Raw genomic sequence first — 24,917 nt, 5'->3', positions numbered from 1 at the left:
CGTTATTAACTCGTACACAGATTTGTTGATACGAATAAACCTATAAACATATATATACGAAATACAATATTATCCTAAAAAATGAAGAATTTCAAATTGCTTGAAAAATTATCTTTATGTAGTTTATAATAAATGGTTGTAATTGTATATTAATTTCTATCTATCCATTAAAATTTGATATTTATATCAGCTTATGTATCCGTCTGAACAATTATTGTTTTTACACTCCCTGTCACATCTTCATAGTTAAGCCTGTAAGCATGGTAAGTAGGAATCAATTTCAGTTGAAGGGGACCAAAACCAAACATTTTTTAGTTTCATTTGGTTGGGGGGGGTATAAACCCCAAATGATCATTTTATCTCCGTCACTGAACTGCTGAAAATAATGAAGGGAACTACAATGTAGGCTGCGATAATGATTTGTAAAGAATTTCCAATTGCTTGGAAAAAAAAAGCTTTTCGTGTATGTGGTTTACAATAATGGTTGTACTTGTATATTTTCTATATATCCATTAAAATTTCATAGTATCAGTATTTCACTATTTGTAAACATTAACTGTTACAATAATATTTAAATAAATGTTACACTCACTGTGTAACATTTAGTTACTGTCACATCTTCATAATTAAACGAGAATATTCCCTTCCGTAAATATTGCTATATATCTGAACTGTTACCAATTAATCTTTCTTTGGTGAAAGAAAACCTCAGGGATGGAGAATAGGCCCGTACGTAATTTAGTTGGAGAGGGGGGGGGGTGAGCACAACCAAACAACATTTTTCAGTTTCAGGTTGGGGGAGGCTACAAACTAAAAATTTCTTAATAAGCAAAAGAAAAATACATTACCAGAGGTTATTATTTAGGGGGGCCAAAAGCAAAAGTAAAAAATAGATCATCAGAGGTTATTATTGAGGGGGTCCAAACATAAAGGAGCAATGTTTTCTATAGTATACCTAAATTTCATTTTGTACGTTCCTTCAGCCATGTATTGTATTAAATCTGCTTCACCCTTTTTTTACTGCATATGTATTTTAACAGCAGAGGACCACATTATATTAATAAATAATTATTAAATTACAGCTATTTTTTTCTTACAGGGTCTGTTTCATTTATACTATATCATGATGATCATGTCCTGCATGATGTTTACAGAAAGTTTAATTTAAATTTTTAAGCTCGACATAGCTGCGTCAACTTGCGAGACTATTTTTTTCTACGTTCGGCCTAATCTTTAAATATTTTCTGCAATTTGTTTGTGGACTTGCATAAAAGAATTAAAAATATAGGGGCCTATCATTTAACTTTATTTCGAATTTCCTTCAGGATTTTATATACCGAACTATAGTCTAATGATTATTTAAAATCATACTTTTTCTCTTAAAAGCTAAATTACTAGGCAAAAAAAACAAAAAACAAAAACAAAAAAAAAACACGAATGTTTGTCTTGCGTATTCTTAATTACAACTTATTACTGTATCATTTTAGTTACTTACCCAAATTTCTCAACATTCATGGTGTTCAGAGGTCATTTTCTGAAAACTGAAGAGGCATTCCGATGGCATTCGGAACAAATGACGGAAAGCACTTGCTAAGAATTCAAAACATGGTCCATAAATTTACAATATTTTTCCTTTTTAGGTTTTTAACATAAAAAGTGGAAAACTAAGTTAAAGAAACACTCATTTGAACATATCAAAAGCGGAAAAAATATATATGCTAGATTTTTTGTTTAATTGCATGTTTTTCATGGTCTCCAAAATGCAGAAAAATTATCCTTTGAAATTATACGTAGGTTATACATTCTTTTCTTTTTTAGGGAAGATGATAGGAATTAGACAACTTTTGAATGTTAAATAACAGAGTTAAAGATTAATAATATTTAATGGCAGACTGTTTATTTATCTATAAAAAGACATTTGCAATACTGATGAGGTCAAAATAATAGGGAGACCGAAAAAGGTCGCCTTAATCCAGTGGTCTCCCTAAGCCAGAAAATATATCCTCCTTGGTCTCCTAAAGCCATATGTCATATATATATATATATATATATATATATATATATATATATATATATATATATATATATATATATATATATATATTGTGTTTTAAGTAAAAGCTTTCCAAAAAGCTTTCTTGACTAAAGCAATAAATATTTATAGTAAGTATTACGTGGGAAATGTTTCTTTCGCGTGTCAGGCTCCTTTTCTATTGAAAGAATAGAAAACCACAAAAATAAGAAAAACATTTTTTCTTTCAAAGACTGTTTAGTAAACATAAATAGTATCAGATACCTTGACCGTCGTAGGACGACCAAATTAAAACTGCTCCTAAACCTTAAAACTTTTCGGAAAAGTCCACTTGTTGGATAAACAGAAAAATAAAATATGAAGAAAAACCGAGCGAGTTCACTGATTCAGTGTTACTTAAACATATACATTATATTATGTGTACAATGTCATGAATACGCATTCTAAAGGTCAATAATCAGGCTATAAGAACATACTTTTTAAAAATTTCATCGAAGCCATCACACCCATTCAATAGAACAAACATTCCAAAGAAAAGGCACGAAAAATTTACTCATGACGTTTGGTGCGAAATAATGTATCGTGTCCCGCCTTTATAGTAGATAAGTTGACTGATGCAGTAGTATAAAAGTGCAGTAAAGGATTACACTTGTCAGACATGTCTGTATTTGGAATTGCATAGAATAAAAAAAATTAAATGCATATATAATAAACGAAGTAAACACATCAATAGTTTTTCATCAGTAACATATTATTACTTTTGCTAACAGTTATTGTCCAAACTCAAGTAACAAATTCAAATCGAATCTGCTTGCACAAAATTTGGCTGGCTAGCTTTCATCCTATAATTCCGTACTTTGAAAAAAAATAGCCTGCCTGACCCTCTTTACGTCAGGCAATGAATGCAAAGTAAACTTCGATGATAGCTGATACAGTCCCTGAAACGTTCTACCTTCCCACTTGAACGGTGAGCGAACGCAGAGCAAACGGTGTGTGAACGATGTGTGAACGCTGAACGCAATTTGGTGAGCGGTGAGCGAACGCAGAACGCAAACGGAACGCAAACGCTAGCGCAAAGTGAACGGTGAACGAACGGTGAACGCAAGATGAACGACTTATTCGGAATGTCTCCGATCTTTTCCTTGCATTGTATGCATTCTATTTTATTCTATTGTTAGGTGCAAAAATATCAATACATCTCTTAAATAAATTAATTTTGGAGTGCCGACATTAGCATGCCATTTTAAAAATTGTTCTGAAAATTTCCAGAACAAATAAATGAATAAAAAATAAATAAACGTTTCCACATTATCGTAAGAAAATACACATAAAGTACACCTATTAATTGTATTTCTTACAATATTTTCTGCACATATATACTATGTTTAAATTTACCTGTTTAGTCACAAGAGATTTATCGCTGTTAAACATTGTTGTTAATACAAAACTCTGTAGTCAAAGTAGAGAAAATTACAAGGATACGTGTGTTTCCATTCAGAGGCGATTCCATGTTAAATAATAATAAAAAAAAATACAATTTAAGATATTTTACTAAAGTTTGTGGCTGTGTTACATAAATACACAGGTATTCTAATATTTTCATGCAATTATATTTTTATGTGACATTTTTATTTCTAATGATTTTTTAGCAGCCTTCTACTTTAGACACACCCTCCCTGTCATGACAGTTGGACAAGAGGATACAAAGAGGGATTCGTATTATTTGTTATAGATTTGAATTTCAGTATTTGATATTTTAGTAATATACTGCCATACTTATATATAAACAGACAAATTAGAGAGAGAGAGAGAGAGAGAGAGAGAGAGAGAGAGAGAGAGAGAGATTCCCTCTTAGCACCCCCTCCTCAAATGCATCTACCTGTATCAAGCAAAAGTTCCTAAGTTTTATTTTTTTTTAAGTATACCAGGAAGTGAAAAAAAACAAAAACAAAAAACAATTCTTTATCAACAAATCAATTTGTTTGGCAGTCACAATCGTTTTTTCTTCCCTGCTCCAAGTTCACACGAAGTCCACGTGCTTGTCCTGTCAATCAAAATCAGTTGACATTGTGCTGCTGTAAAAGTCTCGTCACGCCCAAGGCAAAGATATTGTGTTCTCAAGGAGTTTAAAACACTTTTTTGATCATTTCTAGATCTAATTCAAAACATTGCTCAATAAATAAATAAATAAATAAAATGCATTGGACATAAACACTTGGAATTATTAAGCTGCATGAATTTGATCCTTGCTAATTCAAATACCACCGTCGGCACGTGTATTTTGAACCATCATTGCTTAATGACTATCTTAGATGCATGAACATTTATAAACTGAAATTCTAATGTCACAAAATGCATTGACTTCCTTTTTAATGTGAACTAAAATATACTGAACTCGAAAATACTGACGAAGTGGCAGATTCGGGAAGGGGGGGGGGGTCTCTTAACTATATCGAATGGTAAATATATATACAGTTGTGATGAAGGATTTTTTCCTCTCTTACAATAGAGTAGACTTTGACTATATTTGTAAAGAAGAAAACCTTATCCCCTTCCAGCTCCACCAAAAACTTGCTGTTTTTATTCATTTATTTTTAGTGTATTTTAGTGTATATTTAAATAAATAATTTTTTAACCACACCATTAATGTACATCGCTCCATAGATATTTAATCCGTAATACTATCTATTATTCTCAGAAATAGTTGTAACATGTACATGTATTTCTATAGTAACAAATATTGAATATTTTGGTAATTATTCAGCAGTTGGATTATCATCTCTCTATCAATGATTTGTGGTGTTTGATTTAATATCAAAATGTTGCAGCGCCGAATCCGTACATGTATGTTGCCATATTTTATCTTGTAGCATCGTACTAAATGAATATATTTCCAACAACATTTATTTTAAAGATTAATTTAATAAATAATCAACAATTGCTAGTAAGTTAAAAAATGATAATAGATATTGGAGATAATTTTTTTTCCAGAAAATAATGATACTTTAAACCAGTAATCCCTTACTTTCACGCTTTTTTTCCCTTAAAAAAGATAAGTCCTTTCACTTTGGAGTTCCAAATGGCTATGAAGACTGAACGATTAGTGAACGCTGAACGCAAGGTGAACGAACGGAGAGCGAACGGTGAACGTTTTGTGAACGGTGAACACAAGCGCACGGTGAACGCGGAACGCAAAACTGTGAACGGAGAGCGAATGGTGAACGCACGCTGAACGAACGGTGAGCGAAAATATGGGAAAGTATTTCAGGGACTGTACATTGTGCTTGTAAAGTGGTTTCCATATTTACTTTTCACGCAGACGATTTCGGTTAATATCGACTATGTCAAACTTTATCCACATTTTTTTGATTAAATTTACGTTTTCATCTTTATAAATGATGTTTGATATTTTTTCTTGTGTGAATTCTCCGCTATTTCCATTTTTTATAAATAAAAATCTTTAAAATACTGGTATATTTTAAAGACCCGCGTTATAAAATTAGGTGTCTTTACAACGAGCACATATAAATGTATTTTTACATGCAAAGAATATTACATAATATTAGGATGGTTATTCGAACGGAAGACCTCTCGTTGCTCGCAACGAGTATCTAGTCTTATCATTAAGGTCTTCAGCGCAAGACCTTACTGTTATTCTTAGGTTTCTTTTCCACTATTTTTATTATTGTTTTTTTCCTACCGATTTTGTGCACACAAGTTCTCGGAAACAGCTCGATCATCTTTCATGAAACTTTCAGCTCTGAAAGGGAATTAAAAGAATTACATGTATATTTTTTTATTTTTATGACGTCACTTCCGGTCCGGCGATTTTCGTGATTTATCGATTGGGGGGGGGGGGGTCAGTTTGTCCGGGCATTTTCTGGCAAAGCACGTAACACATGAACGCGAAATTTACAGTGATGATAGAGCAACATATGTAGATGTCTACTTGATAGTTCATTTTTACCGGAAGTACCAAACGTCGACGTCTGCTAGGGAATATATTTTTATCTCCTTTTTTCTAGATGTTAACTTTGATGCCTCATAGCTTACTTATTTTGCAACGGATTTTGATGAAATTTTCCAAGTTTATAGGCGTTGCGAAACTGTTTCAAAATGTTGTAATAGATTTCAGAAATTCCCTTTCCTTTAATTTTCGAGTCATTCCCTTTGATTGAAAATTGATGGTCTTTGCTTTCTAAGCTAAGGCTCCGAAACTATCAAATCTTGGACAGAAAAATGATTGACTAAAAAATACAAGCATTGCAGTTCTACACAATAACTTAACATATATATACATATTTATCTTCCTTAGTTTGTATAATCTTGCCAAGGAGACTGAGCTCTTTTTTTTTGCTCAAAGCAGGCGAAATGAGAACACGTGGATTAGAATGAATAATGTCATTTATTTTGTAAATGACGAAAAGATATATACAAAACAAGGGGTCATTCATAAACATGTCACTATAGTAATAACACATGTGGTGCTGAACACAATCATGACCCCTTATAATACTACATATGAAAATAAATATCTACACAAAACAACAGATAGGGGGCCAAAGGACTAGAGATATTATGCAACACATGTACAAAAAATACATGTAAGACCCCTTACTGTAAACACATATGTAAAAAAAATAGTAGCATCAATAAACTGCCTGCCCACAAAAAAGGTGGGTAGCCTCAAAAACTTAAGCCACAAATCCAATTAGGAATTGGATCCACCCACCCAAATATATATACAGGGTGTTTCATAATATATGTTACATTTTGAATCTTCAATTTGACAAACAGAAGAAAAGGATACAGACAAGAGTTTTTATCAATTTGATGCACGTATCTATAAGATTCATTATGTATAATTACCAACCAAAATATTAAACACTGGACAAAATCTCAAACATTAATGAAAATTAGCAAAATTTCTAAATTACGCCATTTTTGTTACGTTGAATTTCACAACGTCAAAAGCCCAAATTACTTGTTCTTAATGATCTCCACTATTTCAACTACAAATGAAAATTTCTTCTCGAAATTTGTATAACCTTGTCAGACATATTTGTTAGACACTTCTCATTTGAAGGTTTATGGGGGGTTTTGCAGCTCATTCAGTATCTGTAGTCAGATTGTAGACCCTGTTCCTAAAGAACCCCTACAAAAAAGGCTCAGAGGTTGAGATTGGCAAATGCAGAGATCAAACTCTTTTCTTGGGGTATTGCATTATTGAAAATTTGAACGATGATAACTATATACATGTATATCATCTCAAAGTTTAATATATGCTGGCAATGCTAATATTGCCAGCATCAATTTCTGAAAACATCCATCTGATGCTTTACTCAGGTGTTTGCTGAACTATGTAAGAGTTCTTCAGTTCACCAATTAAATCTTCGGTTCTTGAAGTTCTTAGGCTCTGTGGAGTACCGTGTCATTTATCACATATTGCCCGTCCCTGTCGTTTAGTTTTGTTACTAACCTTCTGATAAGCATCCTAAAAAGTTTCCATTCTTTTGGAATATTTCCTTTATCAACTTCTGAATATTGGCGACATGTATTGAAAAAAATAGCTTTACAATTCAGCAATATGTTGATAAGTTAAGTTCATTTCGAAAAATACTCAAATTATGACATCGGTGTTTATGTCACAATTAATCATTGTAATACCATGATTTCCTCGACTTTTTCACATGTAACAAAAATGCAGGATTTGATGTTTAAAATGATATATAGTTTGTACTAGAAATATGATAGGTAAGACATATAATTATATTTGAAAATGTAACATATATTATGAAACACATATATAAAGCACATTTTACAACAACTCTTAAACTAACATAACTGCCCTTAGTGAAGATATATTAATAAAGAAAGCACAAAAAAATTCACTTTTTATAAGGATACCCACTTTTTATAAGGATACCCATATTAACAAAAAGTCTTCAAAATCACAAGACCTTTCATTTGATATCAAGAAAAAAAAAACTGACCCCTCACATTAAGGGCTCAGAAGGGCATAAAGTCTGTCATCTATAACTCTTTAATGATAATTTTTTTAATAAAATATTGAAGAAAAAATGATCATCCATACAATTTGCAGCTGAATTTTTGTCCCTCGCTTTCACTTAAAGTGGGGGATATTTATTTGGGTCTGTCTGTCCGTCCGTCCGTCTGTCCGTCCGTCCGTCTGTATTTCTGTCTGTCTGTAACGCTTTCGTTTCCCCTCGATATCTCGAGAACCCTTTAAGCTTTCGGAATGAAATTTTGCATAGCAACTCCGTATGGCCTAAAAAAGAACCCTGTTGATTTTGAAGTCAAAAAGTCGAAGGTCAAGGTCATAAATTCATAAATTCTGTCTGTTTTAACACTTTCGTTTCTACGCGATATCTCGAGAAACCTTTGAGCTTTTGCAATGAAATTTTACGTAATAACTCCCTGTGGCCTAAGGAAGACCTCTATTGATCTTGAGGTCAAAAAGGTCAGAGTTCAAGGTCGTAAATTTATACATTCCGTCTGTGTGTAACACATTTGTTTCCGGGGGATATCTCAATACGCTTTTGAGCTTTTGCAATGAAATTTTATACCATAACTCCCTAGGGCCTCTCTCAAACCTCTAAAAGTGTCCCGCCCCGTTTTTTAATTATTATTTACATGTATTGTATTAAAAGTCGCATGGCACTATTTTTAGCACAGGGGCTTGTGGAGAGTTATTACGTATAATACAGGTTGTCGGTGGACATTATATTCTAATTACACCTATTAGAACTGTTTAGTAAAGGCTAAATTAGACACCATGTATTGATTAAAATTTTGACAATATCAAACGTCAATATAAACATTATATGTGAGTTAATGTTTGCATTTAATTTGTTCTATAATTAAGTCCTCCGTGGTCTAGTGGTATGTTGCTCGCTTAGCAAGCGAAAGGCACGGGTTTAATCTCCGGACCATTTCCTTTTTTTTTTTTTTTTTTTTTTTGATTTACTAAATGATACTTTTCAACATGGGAAATGAAAAAGTTATGATGTCTGGCGTGTACAAACTCATAAAATCATTTTTACAGTGTGATAAATATTCTGTATATTAAAAATAATCTTCTTTACACATATTAAAGAATAGGCAATTAAATCTTTATATCCATATTGGCATTTTTTTTTTAAATTTGCTTCAATATACATGTATACATTTAATAATTCTACAAATACAGGGGGCAATGTGACCCCCCCCCCCCCGAACTGCGCATGCTCTTCTTTTTTTCCCTAAGCGGGGGACACAAATTCTCTGAATTAGCTTGTATAAATTATGATTATATATATTACGTAATAAGGGGCCAAAAAATATGCATCCTTTTAATTTTTGCAAGACAGTCAAATTAAGGACTTGAAAGGCTGGCCCCTAACTATTTCTATTCTATATATCTCCAACACAGAAAAGACATTTCTGAATAATTGTTGAACAAAAAGTGAAGAAAAAGGGCTGACCCCTCAAATAAGGGCTCAGAAGGGCCAAAAGTTTTTTCATCTATAACTCTTTAATGATCAATATTTTGTTAAAAATTATTGAAGCAAAAAAGGTCATAGTAACAATCTGCAACTTTATATTTTATATAGTTTTGATTATATATAACATAATTAGGGGCCAAAAAGGGCCAGAATTCTAAATCTTTGACACTTTATATCTCGAAATTGGGAAATATTTTGATAACTAATATTGAAAAAAAGATGTTCAAAAAATGTTCTTAATAGTATGCACCTTCTTCATTTTTGCACGACAGTCCCATTAAGGACTTGAAGTGTCTGTCTTTTTAAAACTGCACAAAGTCTTCCGGAGGAATATTACTCTGAAGTTAATTTCTTGTCTTATCAGAATTGCAGTCATCTAGAGGAATATTATTCCGTAGATAAGATTTTGACTTTTTAAACCAGTAAATAGCCCACTACACGAATAATACTCCGTGGATAAAATTCTTTAAAAAATTGTACATGGCCTTCTTGAGAAATATTACTCCGTCATTTAATTTTGTCTTATTAGACTTGCACAAAATCTTCTAGAGGAATATGTAACCTTAGATAATATTTTGTCTTTTTAGAATTGCACAAAACCTTTCAGAGAAATGTAACTCCTTAGTTAAGTTTTTGTCTTATCAGAATTACAGTCCTCTGGAGGAATATTATTCCGTAGGTAAGATTTTGTCTTATGAGAGCTGTACATAGCCTTCTAGAGGGATAATACTCCGTAGATACGATTTATTAGAATTGTACATAGCTTTTTAGAAGAATACTACTGCGTAGTTAAAGTTTTGTCGTATTAGAATTGTACAACGTCTACTGGAGGAGTATTATTCCTTAGATAAGATTTTGTCTTACTTGAGCTGTAAATAGCCTTCTAGAGGGATATTACATGTACTCCGTTGATGAGATTTTGCCATACTAGAGCTATACATAACCTTAATATCAGAGTTGTATAAATATTTCACCGCAGTGAATTTTTCATACTACAAGAGCTTTGCAATAGCCTTAGTAGGAATATTACTCCGTAGATGAGATTTTGTCTTACTAAAGCTTTACATATAACCTTCTTCTTAGAGTTGTATGTAGCTTTATAGAAGAATATTACTCCGAAATAAATTTTTCATTCTTCAGAAGCTTTACAATAGCCTTCTGGATGAATATTACTCCGAAAGTATCTTTATAGAGCTGTGCATATCCTTCGAAGGAATGTTTCTAGGGGGTAAAGTTTATGCCACACGAGAACTGTACGTATATATTATAGAGGAATGTTACTCCATAGTTCAGTGCTTTAATTAAAGGAATTTACTACGTATGAATAATTTTTTGAAGACGATATTGCTGATTTGTTTCTGATTATTATTATAACAGAGTCTTTAATTATCATATATAAAACAATGAGTCAAAACCCGGAAAAGGTACGGTGAAGCACAGTACCTTTTTATTTTGATGTCCCTTCTCAATATTTATATTTTCCGAGTACTGGAAAAAAAAACAACTACATGTATGACGTCACACTAAAGCCCTTGCAAGCGATATAAGATCTAAATATAAAAAAAATTCTGCTTACATCCACGCAAATATTATGATCATGGTGTTTCCTCAAAATAGACCGACAATCACCTGTTTCTGCCTGTCATTCTAGTACTTTTCTCCACAAATGTGCCCTCCGTCGGCTTTATTACAAGTCCGTACATTCTCAATTACGTTAGAATATAGAATATTGATTGATTTTATCAAGGATATCTTTCCGTTTTGGACATATCACACTGGTTTTAAACATATTTGTTTTGCAAATCACAAACTACCATAATAGCTTGATCTACACTTCAACTACAGAGCAACTATGCTTGTGCTCCCAGTCAGTATAGCAAGATCAAGTTAGATGTCATTCTGTTAATGATCTTCTGGCAAAAAAGTTGCACACTATTTCGTATTCACATTATGTATGGAAAACAAAAGAATTTGATTGTTTGAGAAAAAGTACATTATGTTTATTCATTCAGAGACTCATTTGCGTTGTTTTAATTTGAAGTCCTTATTGTTTTTTTTCCGAACATCTGTAAATATGGGTCTCCTTAGCTGCGCAAAGACGGAACCTTATTAAAGTCAATGTATATGGAGTACAAGTGGTATAGATACATGTCGAGGGATGCTTTTGTCAGATAAACATTTTCACAGACACACAGTCGTTTTATCAATATTATTGACACTATATATCCACAGTGAACCAATTGGGGATTATTTTGCACGACCCGACTATTATTTATTGAAGAATCATAAAACGTATTCATGAAGATATTACATGTACATGAATTAAAAGAGAAGTGTATGTTTGCATAAAAATTGGCCTCACAGCGTTTTCACATAGAACTTGTATAATTTCAATTTCAGATTATGAACGTTTCGGAGCTCTATACAATATTTAAAAAAAAAAACATTAAAGAAATGTATAATGTATTATACATTTCCATTTTCAGAGCATATTATACCTCGATTTGAATAAAAGCGGGTAAAATAACGCTATGACCTTGATCCAGGTTTCCTGGTTCAAGATCAAAACATTTCATGTGTTGGTAATGGAATTTGTCATTTGTAGGCCTCATAGGTTTCTGTGGGTGATTATCAGTTAAATCATTCATTAATTAAGGAATGAATTTAATAGCTACCCAATTTATACGGTATAAAGTGGGTTGGGGCAGTTTACGCTTTATAAACCGCGAAGCGGTTTATAAAAAAACGTAAACTGTTCCAACCCACTTTATACCGTATAAATTGGGTAGCTATTAATTTCATTCCTTATAATTTAATTTTCATTCATTTAGTGTAAGAAAAAAGATGATTGCCCTTAAAAAATGACTTCAAATTGTACAAAATTTAAATGTAACGTCAGGCGGATCGATACGTTTTTGACGCAAGTCATTGTGACGTAGGCAACCCAATCAAATGGCGCGTTACAATCAGAATTAAATTATTCTAATATAATGACAAAAAGTAATTGAGGAGTTTTTCATCCAACAGAATATCAAGAATGTTGATTTTTTCCAGTTTCAGTGGATGAACCAGTACCTTATATACCTCCTCCACACTGGTGCTCTGTTGTGTACTATGAACTGAATAATCGCGTCGGGGAGATATTTCACGCCTCTCAGCCATCGCTAACTGTGGATGGATTTACGGATCCATGCAACTCTGAACGATTCTGCCTGGGATTTTTGTCCAACATCAATAGAACACAGAAGGTGAAGATGACGCGCAATCACATAGGTCAGTAACATAGCATCACTCAAATTCAAGAGAGAATAAGTCCAAGGAAGTACCCTAAAAGGGGAAGTTTGAGCGAAACGCAAATAAACCCATTTGTAAATGTATTTTAAAATTGTTATACATAAATAACTGTAGCGAAAATTAATAGAAGCCCTTTTGCAAGGTCAAGGAATGCTGTTTTTACTTCCAATGGTGAATTAATTGTGAGTGGTACTCAATATTAGCAATTTTAAGAAAGCTCTAAACACTGTACACCAAAGAGATCGAATTATAGGTAAAGTTTTAGCTGTTAAAGTGATTTACCCTTAGATCTAAGATACAATAAATGCCAATCTACGAGGGCCGTTCAAAAATTACACAGACCTATTTTACAGGGGAAAAAAAATATATTTGACGACATAATTAAGCAAATAGTAACACAAAATTTAAAATAATATTTACATATATGGACATCAAACTTTCATGATAAAATATTGTAAACTGATATTAATTCTGGGTGATTTAGCAGAACATAAGAGTGAAGTAAAATCTTCGACATCACGGGCATTAAAAAAAAACTTTCATTTTCTCAACGATTCCCCATAATGTTTGCTACTGTACAGATTGGGATACCATATCCACCCAGCATGAACTTCCATAGGCCATTTCTGGTCCAGCTTGAAAATCATAAAACTAGTATAGTATGTTCTAGTTAGTTTTAAACCCCCAAACCGCAGATATTTCTGAAATTTTGTGTTATGTCGGTCGCTCTCATTCACATTCTTAACAAGATCAAGTTTTCGTCGATGATCTTCTTCCCTCTCTTCTAGGATTATCTTTTACTGAGGCCTTACTGTATAAAATTCTCTTTTGGTATTTGTAGATAGACATCGGTAACACCACTGCATTACTACGTTTCAATATTTCTGGGTCCATCATGGCGTTTTCCCGAGCATTATTCATAATTTGATAAAAGTATCCTGCTCTGTCAAATCCCGAGACGTCATTTTTGCAGTTGTTTTTATAGTGATCATATCGAAGAAAAACTTTTAAATATTAAGTCAGAAAACTACATAGATATTTATATAAAAAAAGAAAATTTTGTTAAAATTGTCAAATGATATCGCACATTGTGGAAAATAGATGAGTAAAATTTTAGACCCCAATTTGCTTTTCATACGTAGCACAGTTATGGCTGCAATAAGGAGGTGGGGCCTAATTTTTACGGGAAATGCTTACTATGACATCACACAAAAATACATGTTCTTCAAATTACCACAAAATGAAATGATACGCTACTTTAAACTGTTGGATACCTTTAAACTACATCAATACAAGTTTACTATTGCATGTATTTTTGTCGTTGGTTAAATCCCACGCAGCAATATATACAAACAATTCACTGATCTCAATGCACTTGTCAATGTGACGTCATATCGTAAAATTTGACGCAGTTTGTATGCAGTAAGAGGCGGATCAAGTTATATTTTACACAATGTGTTTTGTAATTAAATAAAATATTATTTGCAGATATACAAGTGGCCATTAACTTGGGTGCGATGTCTATTTTACGATTTTATTCATATACTTCTCGTGCAATATGATGTCATAGTAAGCTGTATGACGTGAACTTTAGAGATAATGATTTCTTCATATCTGTATTTTAAGTTTAATTTCAGGTCCAAAAAATAATTGAAATCATTCAAAAACATAATATAAACTAAATTTTGTCGTTTTGGGGCGGTATAAATAGCTAAGTATTTATCGCAGGGGTTAAATACCAAACCCATGACGTCATAACTATTGATCAAATATTTGCCGAGTGAAACTTAGCGTGACGAGAATTCATGTAAACAAATATATGAAATTGGAGTTTTAAAGCATATAACATAAATGTCATGTGTGATTCATAAGGAATTAAAGACTGATTAAGAATCAGGTACGCTAATTATTCTTATCATGTTTTCTTAAAAGGAACACAGGCATTGTTTTGAAATCCCGATCAGCCTTTTCTCTGTTGTTCTATAACAACAAAAATGCAAAAGTTCAACACTACACCGCATACTTTGAAACATGATTTATGTTTGTATCGAAAGCTTGTATTCTATAATACTTGGAATGTGCTGCTAGAATCGTGAGGTTAACATGAATAGATGACAATTCCTTGATCGTATGTACAAAATGTAAAAAAAATTGGTGAGGTTTCATGCGAAATTTTGGAATAATCTTTTTTGTGTCGGGAGAGTAGGATTCTAGCAGCACTTTTCATGACCCAGTAAAGTTTTTACATAATTATTTTCACAAAAAGAAATGAATTATCCCCGGTTTAGTGTTGAACGTTTCACTTTTTCGTTAAGGCAATTTTTCTATTTATACATGTAGATGCCACGTGATGATGTCGTACATGTTTTAGCCAAGGACTCAATGACGTCTATACAATGGATAATAATAGTAAATGTTTTATCTATGGCTTTTCCGATTTATCAATGTTAAATTTTACGAAAAAAAGTCCAAATTAACCGAAAAATGATCTGGGTACTGCCTTAACATACCTGCGCATTGAAGGGTAATAGAAGGGTCGTAATAAATCGATATATTGCAAGGGCATACCCTCAATGAATTACGACAAGCTTTTACACATAAACTCAAGGGGTATGAAGATATTTGAAAAGTGCTGCAAACCTGATGAAATCTTGCAAATGAATTAATTATATCTACATTTAAAGGACTTATCGCATGTTTCTAAATTATTTGAAATTAAAAGTGTAAAACGTTCATTGTGACTACAGTTTATAAATTTTGTGTTTTTACTGCGGATAAACCGCGGTAATTAATCAATTATTGACTCAAATGAAAACCCCTGATTTAAAAATCGAAATTAATTAGATAGCGATCACGTGACCCTGTGACGTCAAAGGCGACAATGGCTGATCAGCTCTTCACGTTAATCTTACAAAAATATACGCGATACAACCTGAATTTTCTGCGTTGTGGACGATAAAATCACTTATTTTATCGATATGAAATTGAATATCCAACCTTATATGTTACAATTGTCAGCAAGAAAAAAATCTGAAAAATCTGTTAACATTGTAAAAAATAGCAGCGACGATAGCGAGGGAGACGCGGCGAAGACGAAGAAACTCGCCATCAGAATACGATTTGATTTGTCATCTTATCACATGTATTTACGTATTTGATTCACAAATTTAACATTATATAACTTTGTTGTTCTTCGCTTTTAACATAATATTAATTTATGCAAGTCTTCATATGTTTTTTAAAGGATGGCGATCTTGAAAAATAATTTCCCGATCACGAAACATTGCCGTTATCAGAGCTACAGATTCTAAATGTTTGGAATAAAAAATGAAAATATCTCAAAAACCTTATACCTCAGAACTAATTAATGTTTCTATAGTAATTGAAAAGCACGCTAGAAATTAAATTTTTCAGCATTTTTCGTAATTAAGCTGCATTTGTCGTTGGTAACTGCATAAATAGTGTGTATATTCTCATCTCTCTATCACTGAATTGTCGCCTATGACGTCAGAGCAGTATTTCGCCGAAATCCGACTGAATTATGCATATTGCCGTATTTGAATTTCAACTCCCAATATCTCTTAAAATATGCTTTCAAAAAGTTTATTGTATTCAGTATTTTAATAAACAAGGTTGTAGATAATATTTTTCATAAAATTACGATTTTTGACAAATCATGCGATAAGTCCTTTAATGTACTTGACCAGCAAAATATTCAACATACGGTCTAACAAATGTAATTTTAGCAATTATATAGTAGAATCTATATAGGTTCGCAGCACTTTTCACAAACTACAAAGAGTGTTGAAAATAATTATAAATCAAACTTGGATTTTTAACGTGGTTATGCCCTTGCAATATTGGAATTTATAGATGACCTCAATACTGCAGGTATATTTGCTAAAATCACGTGACTGCCACATTACGTGACAAATCTGAATAAGAAATATAAACGTCTTCAACATGTAGTTTTCAGCCACATTACATTTGTCCAATAATAGTAAAGGCCTAAAATGAATTGCCCATCCTTGTAAATAATGTATTTTCTGTCTAAAAAAATTCGCCGATATTTCCATTTGGCACCTTAACTGTACTGCGTAATTTTACCATGCTCCGTACAACGCCATCAGTTATATCAAAATAACTATAATTTTCAAAATAATCATTTAAAGAAAAAAAAAAAAAGAAAGAAATAGACAAATGTTACTGAAATCTTTAAGAAATATGTTTTTGTGAAATTTGATTATCATTTGACTTCTTTAAGAGTGTATAAAAGCAGAGTCCGCGAAATGTTTGAACGACCCTCGTACAGTAAATGTCACATTTTTTGTTCTTTTCAGCTCTATGTAGGCTGTCGAAGGCTTGAAATTCATTAAACAATTAATACTTTTTTTCTAGCTAGGTTTTTATTTTAATTTTCAAACTATGTATATAAGCAGAGCCAAATTACATGGTGAAGAGAGTTTTCTTCAGGCATTTTTGTCATCTATTTTGAGAGATGACACTAAACGTTTGGAACTCGAATGTGAAGTCCCATTGTAAGGTGCCATTGATTAATCGGCAAACCTCGGTTTACTCAGCTACACTCCATACAAAGTGCGCGAGGCACGAGCCACCCGAGAAGCTCCGAGTGGCATCAATAAGCCACCCGGAGCTCATACCTTGCACACTAACCTCGGACGTAAACCGTGTTCTACCACTTTGTTGATACAGTCATGTAGTCTTATTTGGAATTCCTCAAAATGCCATATCTTTGAAATCTGAGTTACTTTGTGGCACGTCCAACACTGTGTTTTTGCTTTCAAAAACTACTAACATAAGGTTGTAATCAAAACCAATATACAAGGAAAAATTAGTTAAGTTAAAAAAAATTTTTGAAGAACTTTATGCAGAGCAAAATATAAATTGAATTACAAGGCAGCTTCCGGCGGAGAAATAAATCGATTTGAAGCAAATTCTAAATATAGACTGCTCAAGGGAATGAGCGACCTGTCTTATTATCAAACAAAACAGGCCATCTTAAATAGAAACTACACAGGAATCATCAAGAGTTAGACAGATAGGACTGCTTAAGTGGTAGTGATTGCTCAAAATACATGAAATGCACTAAACACATGGCATTGAATAGATCAGCAAAGGCTTGGATCCAAGAATTAACAGAAAAATAACATCAAAGCGAAAACATACACATAAATACTCGCATTAAATGCATAAATACAATTGATATGAATTGGTCGCGAAAACTCTACTTTTATGTGTACTTTAGTCATTGCATAACTTGCTGCCATTTTCAAAATAAAACAAATCTTATTGAGCGAGTGTATTTTGAGGAAAGAAATGTTAAAAATTTAAAGCACACGTTAAGCGGGGACATAAATGTGTCTGATTTAAGAAACTACAGGTATTGGAAGAAAGATCACAAAGAATCATTTCGAGTATTTTCAAGCATGTCTGTACTAATCTTCCTTTAAAATAAATGTCAGAAATACAATATTGTTACCCCTGCATAAAAGATGCAATTTCCTTTTTCTTTATGTAATTTTAAATTTGCAGTGTTGCATGGTTAATGGCAGAGAAGTCATTAAATCACTTCTATTCTTGAAATAAAGCCAGAATTGGATTATAAAATGATTGTTTTCTACAACAGCCTAACAATCAGGGTTGGTGAATAATCTTTTTAGATAGTTCGTAAATATTTAATTTTAGCTGATAATGTTTAAATTTTATAACTTTCCTATATTTAAATGCATGTAAGCGTTATTTCTTTGCATAAGTCATATGTTTAATAGAAGGCTGTATGTGCATTGCAAGTAACATTGATGGTATTTTTAACTTGCTAATTTTATTTTGTCAGTGGCGTGTGCATATACACAGGGAAAAGTGGCTCGCATGAACTTCATATAAAATTTGCACGAATATCATGCGAATTCTTCGCATGAGAAGGAGACGAAAAGGACCACGCATGATATTCGCACGAAAATATCATGCAATTTTCACATGAAATTCACACGAATATCATGCGAAAAGAAAATCGCACGAAATTCATGTGAAAAAAAGAACCCAGGTTTCATATGAATATCATGCGAAGACAAGCATATTTTTTGTACCCCAGATATTAATATCAAGCGATTATCTATGAGTGCCCCAAACCTAATCCATTAATACTATCCTTCTTCCTTGGAAACAGAATTTTTGCTTCTTGCAAATGAAGTTTTCTTGAAAAATTCTCTTTTTCTTTCTTAGTCAGTTAATCCAGACACAAGTAATGCATGATTATACAAAATATATATATTTCTATTTAAGACTTTGAACCTCCATTGTGGCCCACCCTACCCCCGGGGGTCATAATTTGAACAAAATAGAATCTACACTACTTGTGGATGCTTCCACATAAATATGATAAATCTGGGTTTTGCTGTTCCTGAGAAGAAGATTTTTAAAATTTTTCCTATATACATTTATTTCTATTTAAAACTTTGATCCTCCATTGTGGCTCCATCCTACACCCGGGGGTCATGATTTTATAAATCTGAAACTACACCTGAGGATTCTTCCATATAAATATGACCAATTAGGGCTTTGCTGTTTCTTAGAAGAAGATTTTTAAAGATTTTTCCTATATATTTCTATGTAAAACTTTGATCCTCCATAGTGGCCCTGCCCTACCCTGGGTGTCATGATTTGAACAAACTTGAATCTACACTACCTGAGGATGCTTCCATATAATATGACTCATCATGGCTTTGCTGTTCTTGAGAAGAAGATTTTTAATGGTTTTTCCTATATATTTCTATGTAAAACTTTGATCCTCCATTGTGGCCCCGCCCTACTCCCAGGGGTCATGATTTGAACAAACTTGAATTTACACTACCTGAGGATGCTTCCATATAAATATGACTCATCATGGCTTTGCTGTTCCTGAGAAGAAGATTTTAAAAGGTTTTTCCTATATATTTCTATGTAAAAATTTGATCCTCCATTGTGGCCCCACCCTACCCCCGGGGGTCATGATTTGAACAAACTTGAATCTACACTACCTGAGGATGCTACCACATGAGTTTCATCTTTCCTGGCCCTGTGGTTCTTGAGAAGAAAATTTTTAAAAGATGCTATTAATTTTTCACTAATTCTTTATTATCTCCCCTTGAAAGAGGGCATGGCCCTTCACTTGAACAAACTTGAATCCCCTTCACCCAAGGATACTTTGTGGCAAGTTTGGCTGAAATTGGCCCAGTAGTTCTGGAGAAGAAGATGAAATTGTGAAAAGTTTACAACGACGCCGACGACGACGACAACGACAGAAAACGGACAAATTTTGATCAGAAAAGCTCACTTGAGCCTTCGGCTCAGGTGAGCTAAAAAAGACCCCACAAAGGGACACAACTCATTTACTATTTGCAAACTAGTGAAAATGAACTACAATGTATCTAAACAGATGTGCCCCCACTGTGCAAGTCATTAGTACATTGTAGTAATTATATAAATATCATGGTTCTATATATAGAGAGAGTAACCTCTTTGTGATTATACATGTACATTTACAAATAAATGTTTTGATTGGTGGTGATGGGTGAATGTGAGGTGTAAAGGAGAGTATGGAGAGGAAGAAATAGGGAAGGTCCGAGTCAGACAGAGGAAGGTAAAGGAAATTCAAAATAGTAGAGTTGAAGGGATGGGACCTAGGAGAAGGATAAATTAAAGACCCACCCCACTTTTTTCCAGGCCACCCTTCCATTAAGTGTCTATTTTTAGAACAAAATGATTGACTTACAGTCTGATTAAAAAAAAAAATTAGGTATATACTTATATACATGTATAACTTTACAGTGCTGTATATTGCTTGGTGAGGTTTACACCAGACCCAGGTGCAACAGGCAAAGAGTGCCTGTGCCAGGTCCACCTTATTTCAACATATCTATTTATTAAGCTGTCAGCATACATGTATATTGCCAATAAATTATATTACATTCATCTGGTGATAAAGGAGATGATAAAAATATGACAAACTTACAGAAAATATGCAGTTGAATTCACTCAGCTCTTTCTTGTCTGCTTTCTCAGCCGCATCATGACGTAATATGTGACGTACGGCATTCCATAAAAAAACCTACTTTTGGTTTCGTTAAATAAGTGTATACCCCGTAGTCATCAAAGTTCCGACTTCGACGCGGAAATAAATTTTCAAAATAAAGATTTAAAGGACAAAAATTATAGTTATTTAGATATTTCACGATTCTGTGATGAATACGAAATTCACTGGCCGATTTAGCTAGGTTCTACTTGCACTTCCTGTTACAGAAAAAAAAACGAGTGTACCCTCCTGTGGCTTGTTCCAGAGTTTCCTTTGGGATTTATGTGCCCTAATCCCTTGAAACTACGGTGAATATGTATGTACTGTTAATTGTTTGTCATATTTTGTGTTTAAAATGTAGATTCTTATTGTTATTCATTTTGCAACAAAAATTTTCAGAGTAAATTCGGATCTCATTTTCGTTTCAGGTTCAACGCAACACGGCCAGGTGAATCGAATGGTTCCGTTTCATCGAAGTCATAATGAAGTTATGCATTTTTTATGCTAAGCGACATTTATTTGAAGGCTTTACTAAATTTTGAGTAAGTAATTAACATTAAATGTGATTTTTAACTGTGTACTATTAAATTGTTCTGACACATGTGCAGAGACTTGTAAACACGACTTTTACAGTGTATCACCTGATCACACAAGATATTTTAGGACGCAGGTCCCACAAAAGATCCAATTTTCTTGGGGATTAATCTCACAAATGTGAGGGTAATGAATGAAAAAAATTCCTTGTAATAATTAAACTGTTGCATTTGATATATTCTAATTATTTTATGCAGATTAAAAAAATCCATCTTTTCAGCATTATAATGTCTGTAAAACTCATAAATCTAATTGGAATATCATAACTAAAATGGACTATTATATCTAATTTGGACAATAGGTTCCAATAACAACCTTATACAGTGTTTTCCCTTTATTTCAAAGTAAAGCATTAGTGATCAATTGTATCTTGCTTTGGGTTGATGTTTATGACAAATCTCTGTGGACCTTACAACAATTATATTTTATTTTATTTTTTTTATTTCAAAGCGGCATTTTTATCAATTGAAGCGATTCATTTGGCCGGTAGCTGGTTCATAGGGAAATCACTACTTATATAGAGAGTTGCATGGTCAATAAAATGTTCTGATGTCTGACATATGCCTCTATTGTGCAGTTATTAATGTACAAAACACAGGGTCTTCTGTTTTGCTCAAAACATGTAATACCAGTGCAGTTTAACATAAACAAGTTGACAAAACATGGACCTTTCAGGTGATAACATGGAATTTATTGTATGTAATGACAGATCCTATTCAGTAATTATAGGAGTTAGCCCCTTTGACTGAAACAATTGGAATATCAGTATGGGTAGTAATATAATAAAAATTTTTATGATTTAATTTCTTTGTAGGAAATGCTTGTCAGGACAAAAGACTGAAAAAGACTGAAAAACTGCCTTTAAACACAGCCATCATTAATGTAAATGGATTCATAAGGAACATCCAAACAATATGATATTAGGATCATCAGAGACTGGAAATTTTTTACCACTCACTGTGATAGATGCATCTAAATAAACATTGAAATGTTAAATTTTTTTGTTCATTGCTTTTCCTCATATGGTATTAATATTGCATAATATTCTTGTGAATATCGCACGATTTTCACACGAAAAACAGACAAAGTGGAATTCGCATGGATATCATGCGAAATTTTAGTCGCATGAAAATCGCATGAATTTCGCATGAAATTTGTGTGATAACATTCGCATGGAATTCGCATGTGGGACTTTTCGCATGATTTTTGTATGATTTTCGCATAAATTCCATGCGAAAAGGCAAACGCATGAAAATCATGCGAGCCATTTTTCCCTGTGTACCTTATATCATATTAAGCGTAAAAAGGTGAATCTGAACTATAGGTTTTGATGTAAGAGTAGTTCATTTTCCCCTATATATACCCGGTGGCTCGATGGCAAAGTCACTGAGGAAAATAAGATTAAGGTGAAATGAAATATACGGAGATAACGAACAGTATTCAAGCTCAGAAGTCCATTAAACATTACAAAATAGGTGCAGAGCAAACAGGGACCTCCAAAACATCAGAGGTGGGATCAGGTACCATAGAGTGAGCATCCCCTGCCGACCGGTCACACCCGCCGTGTGCTCCTTGTCATGATCGGGAAATAACGGAAAAATCCTTCGACAATTCAGTGTGTAAATAATTGCCTAACAAATAGACTAACTATGAAAAACGTCAGTCAGCATTTGACTCAATGATAAATTGTATTTGCTGACAAGGTCATTGTATCGACTTTTTTTAGAAATCAATTGAGGGCCGATGTAAAGACGAATAACATGAATAATGATCCCCCATAGAATAATGACCTGGGGATCAATTTTCAACGACAAAAAACGATCCCAGCCGTATAAAAAATTATTTTTTGTAGAAAATCCCTAGAGATCATTATTTTATACATATGCGTCCTACAAAAAACGACCACCGTTTAAAATTGAACCCTTTTCCAACAGAGTGATACAAAATTTATAACAGGTGATTGATGCCAAGATTTGAACCTCAATGTTCAATTCTTCTTTACCCCTTTTTGACCAACACTGGACGAATGCTTAATTTAAATACAATATAAAAACAGCATTACATTTACACTAGACAAAATTGCTTACGCATTTTTTTTCCTTTTCTGTGAATTGAACATTTGCTGAATCGGTATTAGCATATATATAATGTGCCCTCTTTTCCAATACAGTGGGATTAGCAAATGTCTTGGTGTCATGACAAGACCCTAAAATTACCTTCTTGCCCGAAAAACAATTTCCCGACATGCATCGCGCCCCCTTTATGCCCAGATATGAAGTTGGAAATAACCGATGATGGTTCCTGAGGTTACATCAGAAGCAGTCTCCCAGTTAAAATCAAATAATACGCAGCGATTGACTATCATATCGCCTGCTAGACATTCATTGCCTTGGTGTCCATACCCAATCAATCCAACTTCCGGTTGCCCCAATTTTGTGGAACCACCTTGAAATTTTGCTGTGGTATTTATTTAAGGGCTTGGCCATATAAAGCAAACATTTTTATGTCTGTTAATCAATTTGCAACAATTTTTCACTAAAAGAAGAAATATGTTTTTCATTATTTTAGTTTTTACAAATTCTTCCAAAGAAAAACTCTTCAGAAACCATACTGACTGATTTAGCACACTCTTCTAGGATCAATTCTTTTCTGTTTTTAATTAGTACAAACATAAAAAAACACAAACATACACACACACACACACATACACACACACACACACCCTCACACACACACACACACACACAAAATGAAATTTATTCCTCAAAAAAGTATGGACATGATTTTCATCTTTTCCTCTGAAATGGTCACGTTTCAGTTAACATTGTAGTTATTTATCATTGAAGACATTTAAATGCCAGGGATGGGGTAATTGATAAAAGTAATTGTAATTGAGTTTAATTAATTACATTTTTCAAAGTAATTGGAAGTAATTTTTAATTGACCATTTTTCAATTACTTGTAATTGAATATAATTAATTACAGTGAAAAAAAAATACCATGTAATTTCAATTGCTTTTCAATTACATTTCAATTACTTTACATAATACATATTATGTGTATTTAATAGGATATTATTTCCAACACGGTCACATTTTACAGTTATTTTAATTTATTCAAAGGAGCCCTTCTGTTTTTCAAAATATTAAACTCTTTTATACATGCATCTCCCCCCCCCCCCCCCCACACACACACACACTTTTTTAAATGTAAATTTTAGCAATATCTAGTCTGATAATGTTCATTGAAATTTTTATAACCACCCCCTCTTTTTTATACAGTATAGTTAAAAAAGTCTCTCCTACTTGAGTGGACAAGATGAACATATAATTAGGCGCATAGAATCAGGGGTGGATTGGGATGTCCTTCCCCTTACATTTTCATGAACGTAAATTCTGTATTTTTTTCCGCTTGAAAATGT

General features: G+C 33.0%; 1 protein-coding gene and 1 long non-coding RNA gene across 2 annotated transcripts in view; both read left to right on the top strand.

Moving 5' to 3' along the window:
* Nucleotides 1–11,389: 11,389 nt before the first annotated feature.
* The window catches only part of LOC133193892 (mothers against decapentaplegic homolog 2-like), a 30,354-nt gene continuing 16,826 nt past the window's right edge, over nt 11,390–24,917 (top strand). The window contains exons 1-2 of the mRNA XM_061329809.1: nt 11,390–11,423; nt 12,592–12,810. Of these exons, the coding sequence (XP_061185793.1) occupies nt 11,390–11,423; nt 12,592–12,810 (253 nt within the window). The remainder of the gene's footprint in view (nt 11,424–12,591; nt 12,811–24,917) is intronic.
* Nucleotides 21,352–22,492, top strand: LOC133193618 (uncharacterized). Its single transcript, XR_009721950.1, has 2 exons — nt 21,352–21,444; nt 22,311–22,492. It is a non-coding gene; the product is annotated as an uncharacterized LOC133193618 (long non-coding RNA).

This window comes from Saccostrea echinata, unplaced genomic scaffold, assembly GCF_033153115.1.
Source record: "Saccostrea echinata isolate AGI-Se365-2 ecotype Australia unplaced genomic scaffold, CSIRO_AGI_Sech_v1 ptg000028l, whole genome shotgun sequence".
Classification (NCBI taxonomy): Eukaryota; Metazoa; Mollusca; class Bivalvia; order Ostreida; family Ostreidae; genus Saccostrea; species Saccostrea echinata.
The sequence above is the reverse complement of the archived record's forward strand: the minus strand, read 5'-3'. Positions and strand labels throughout refer to the sequence as shown.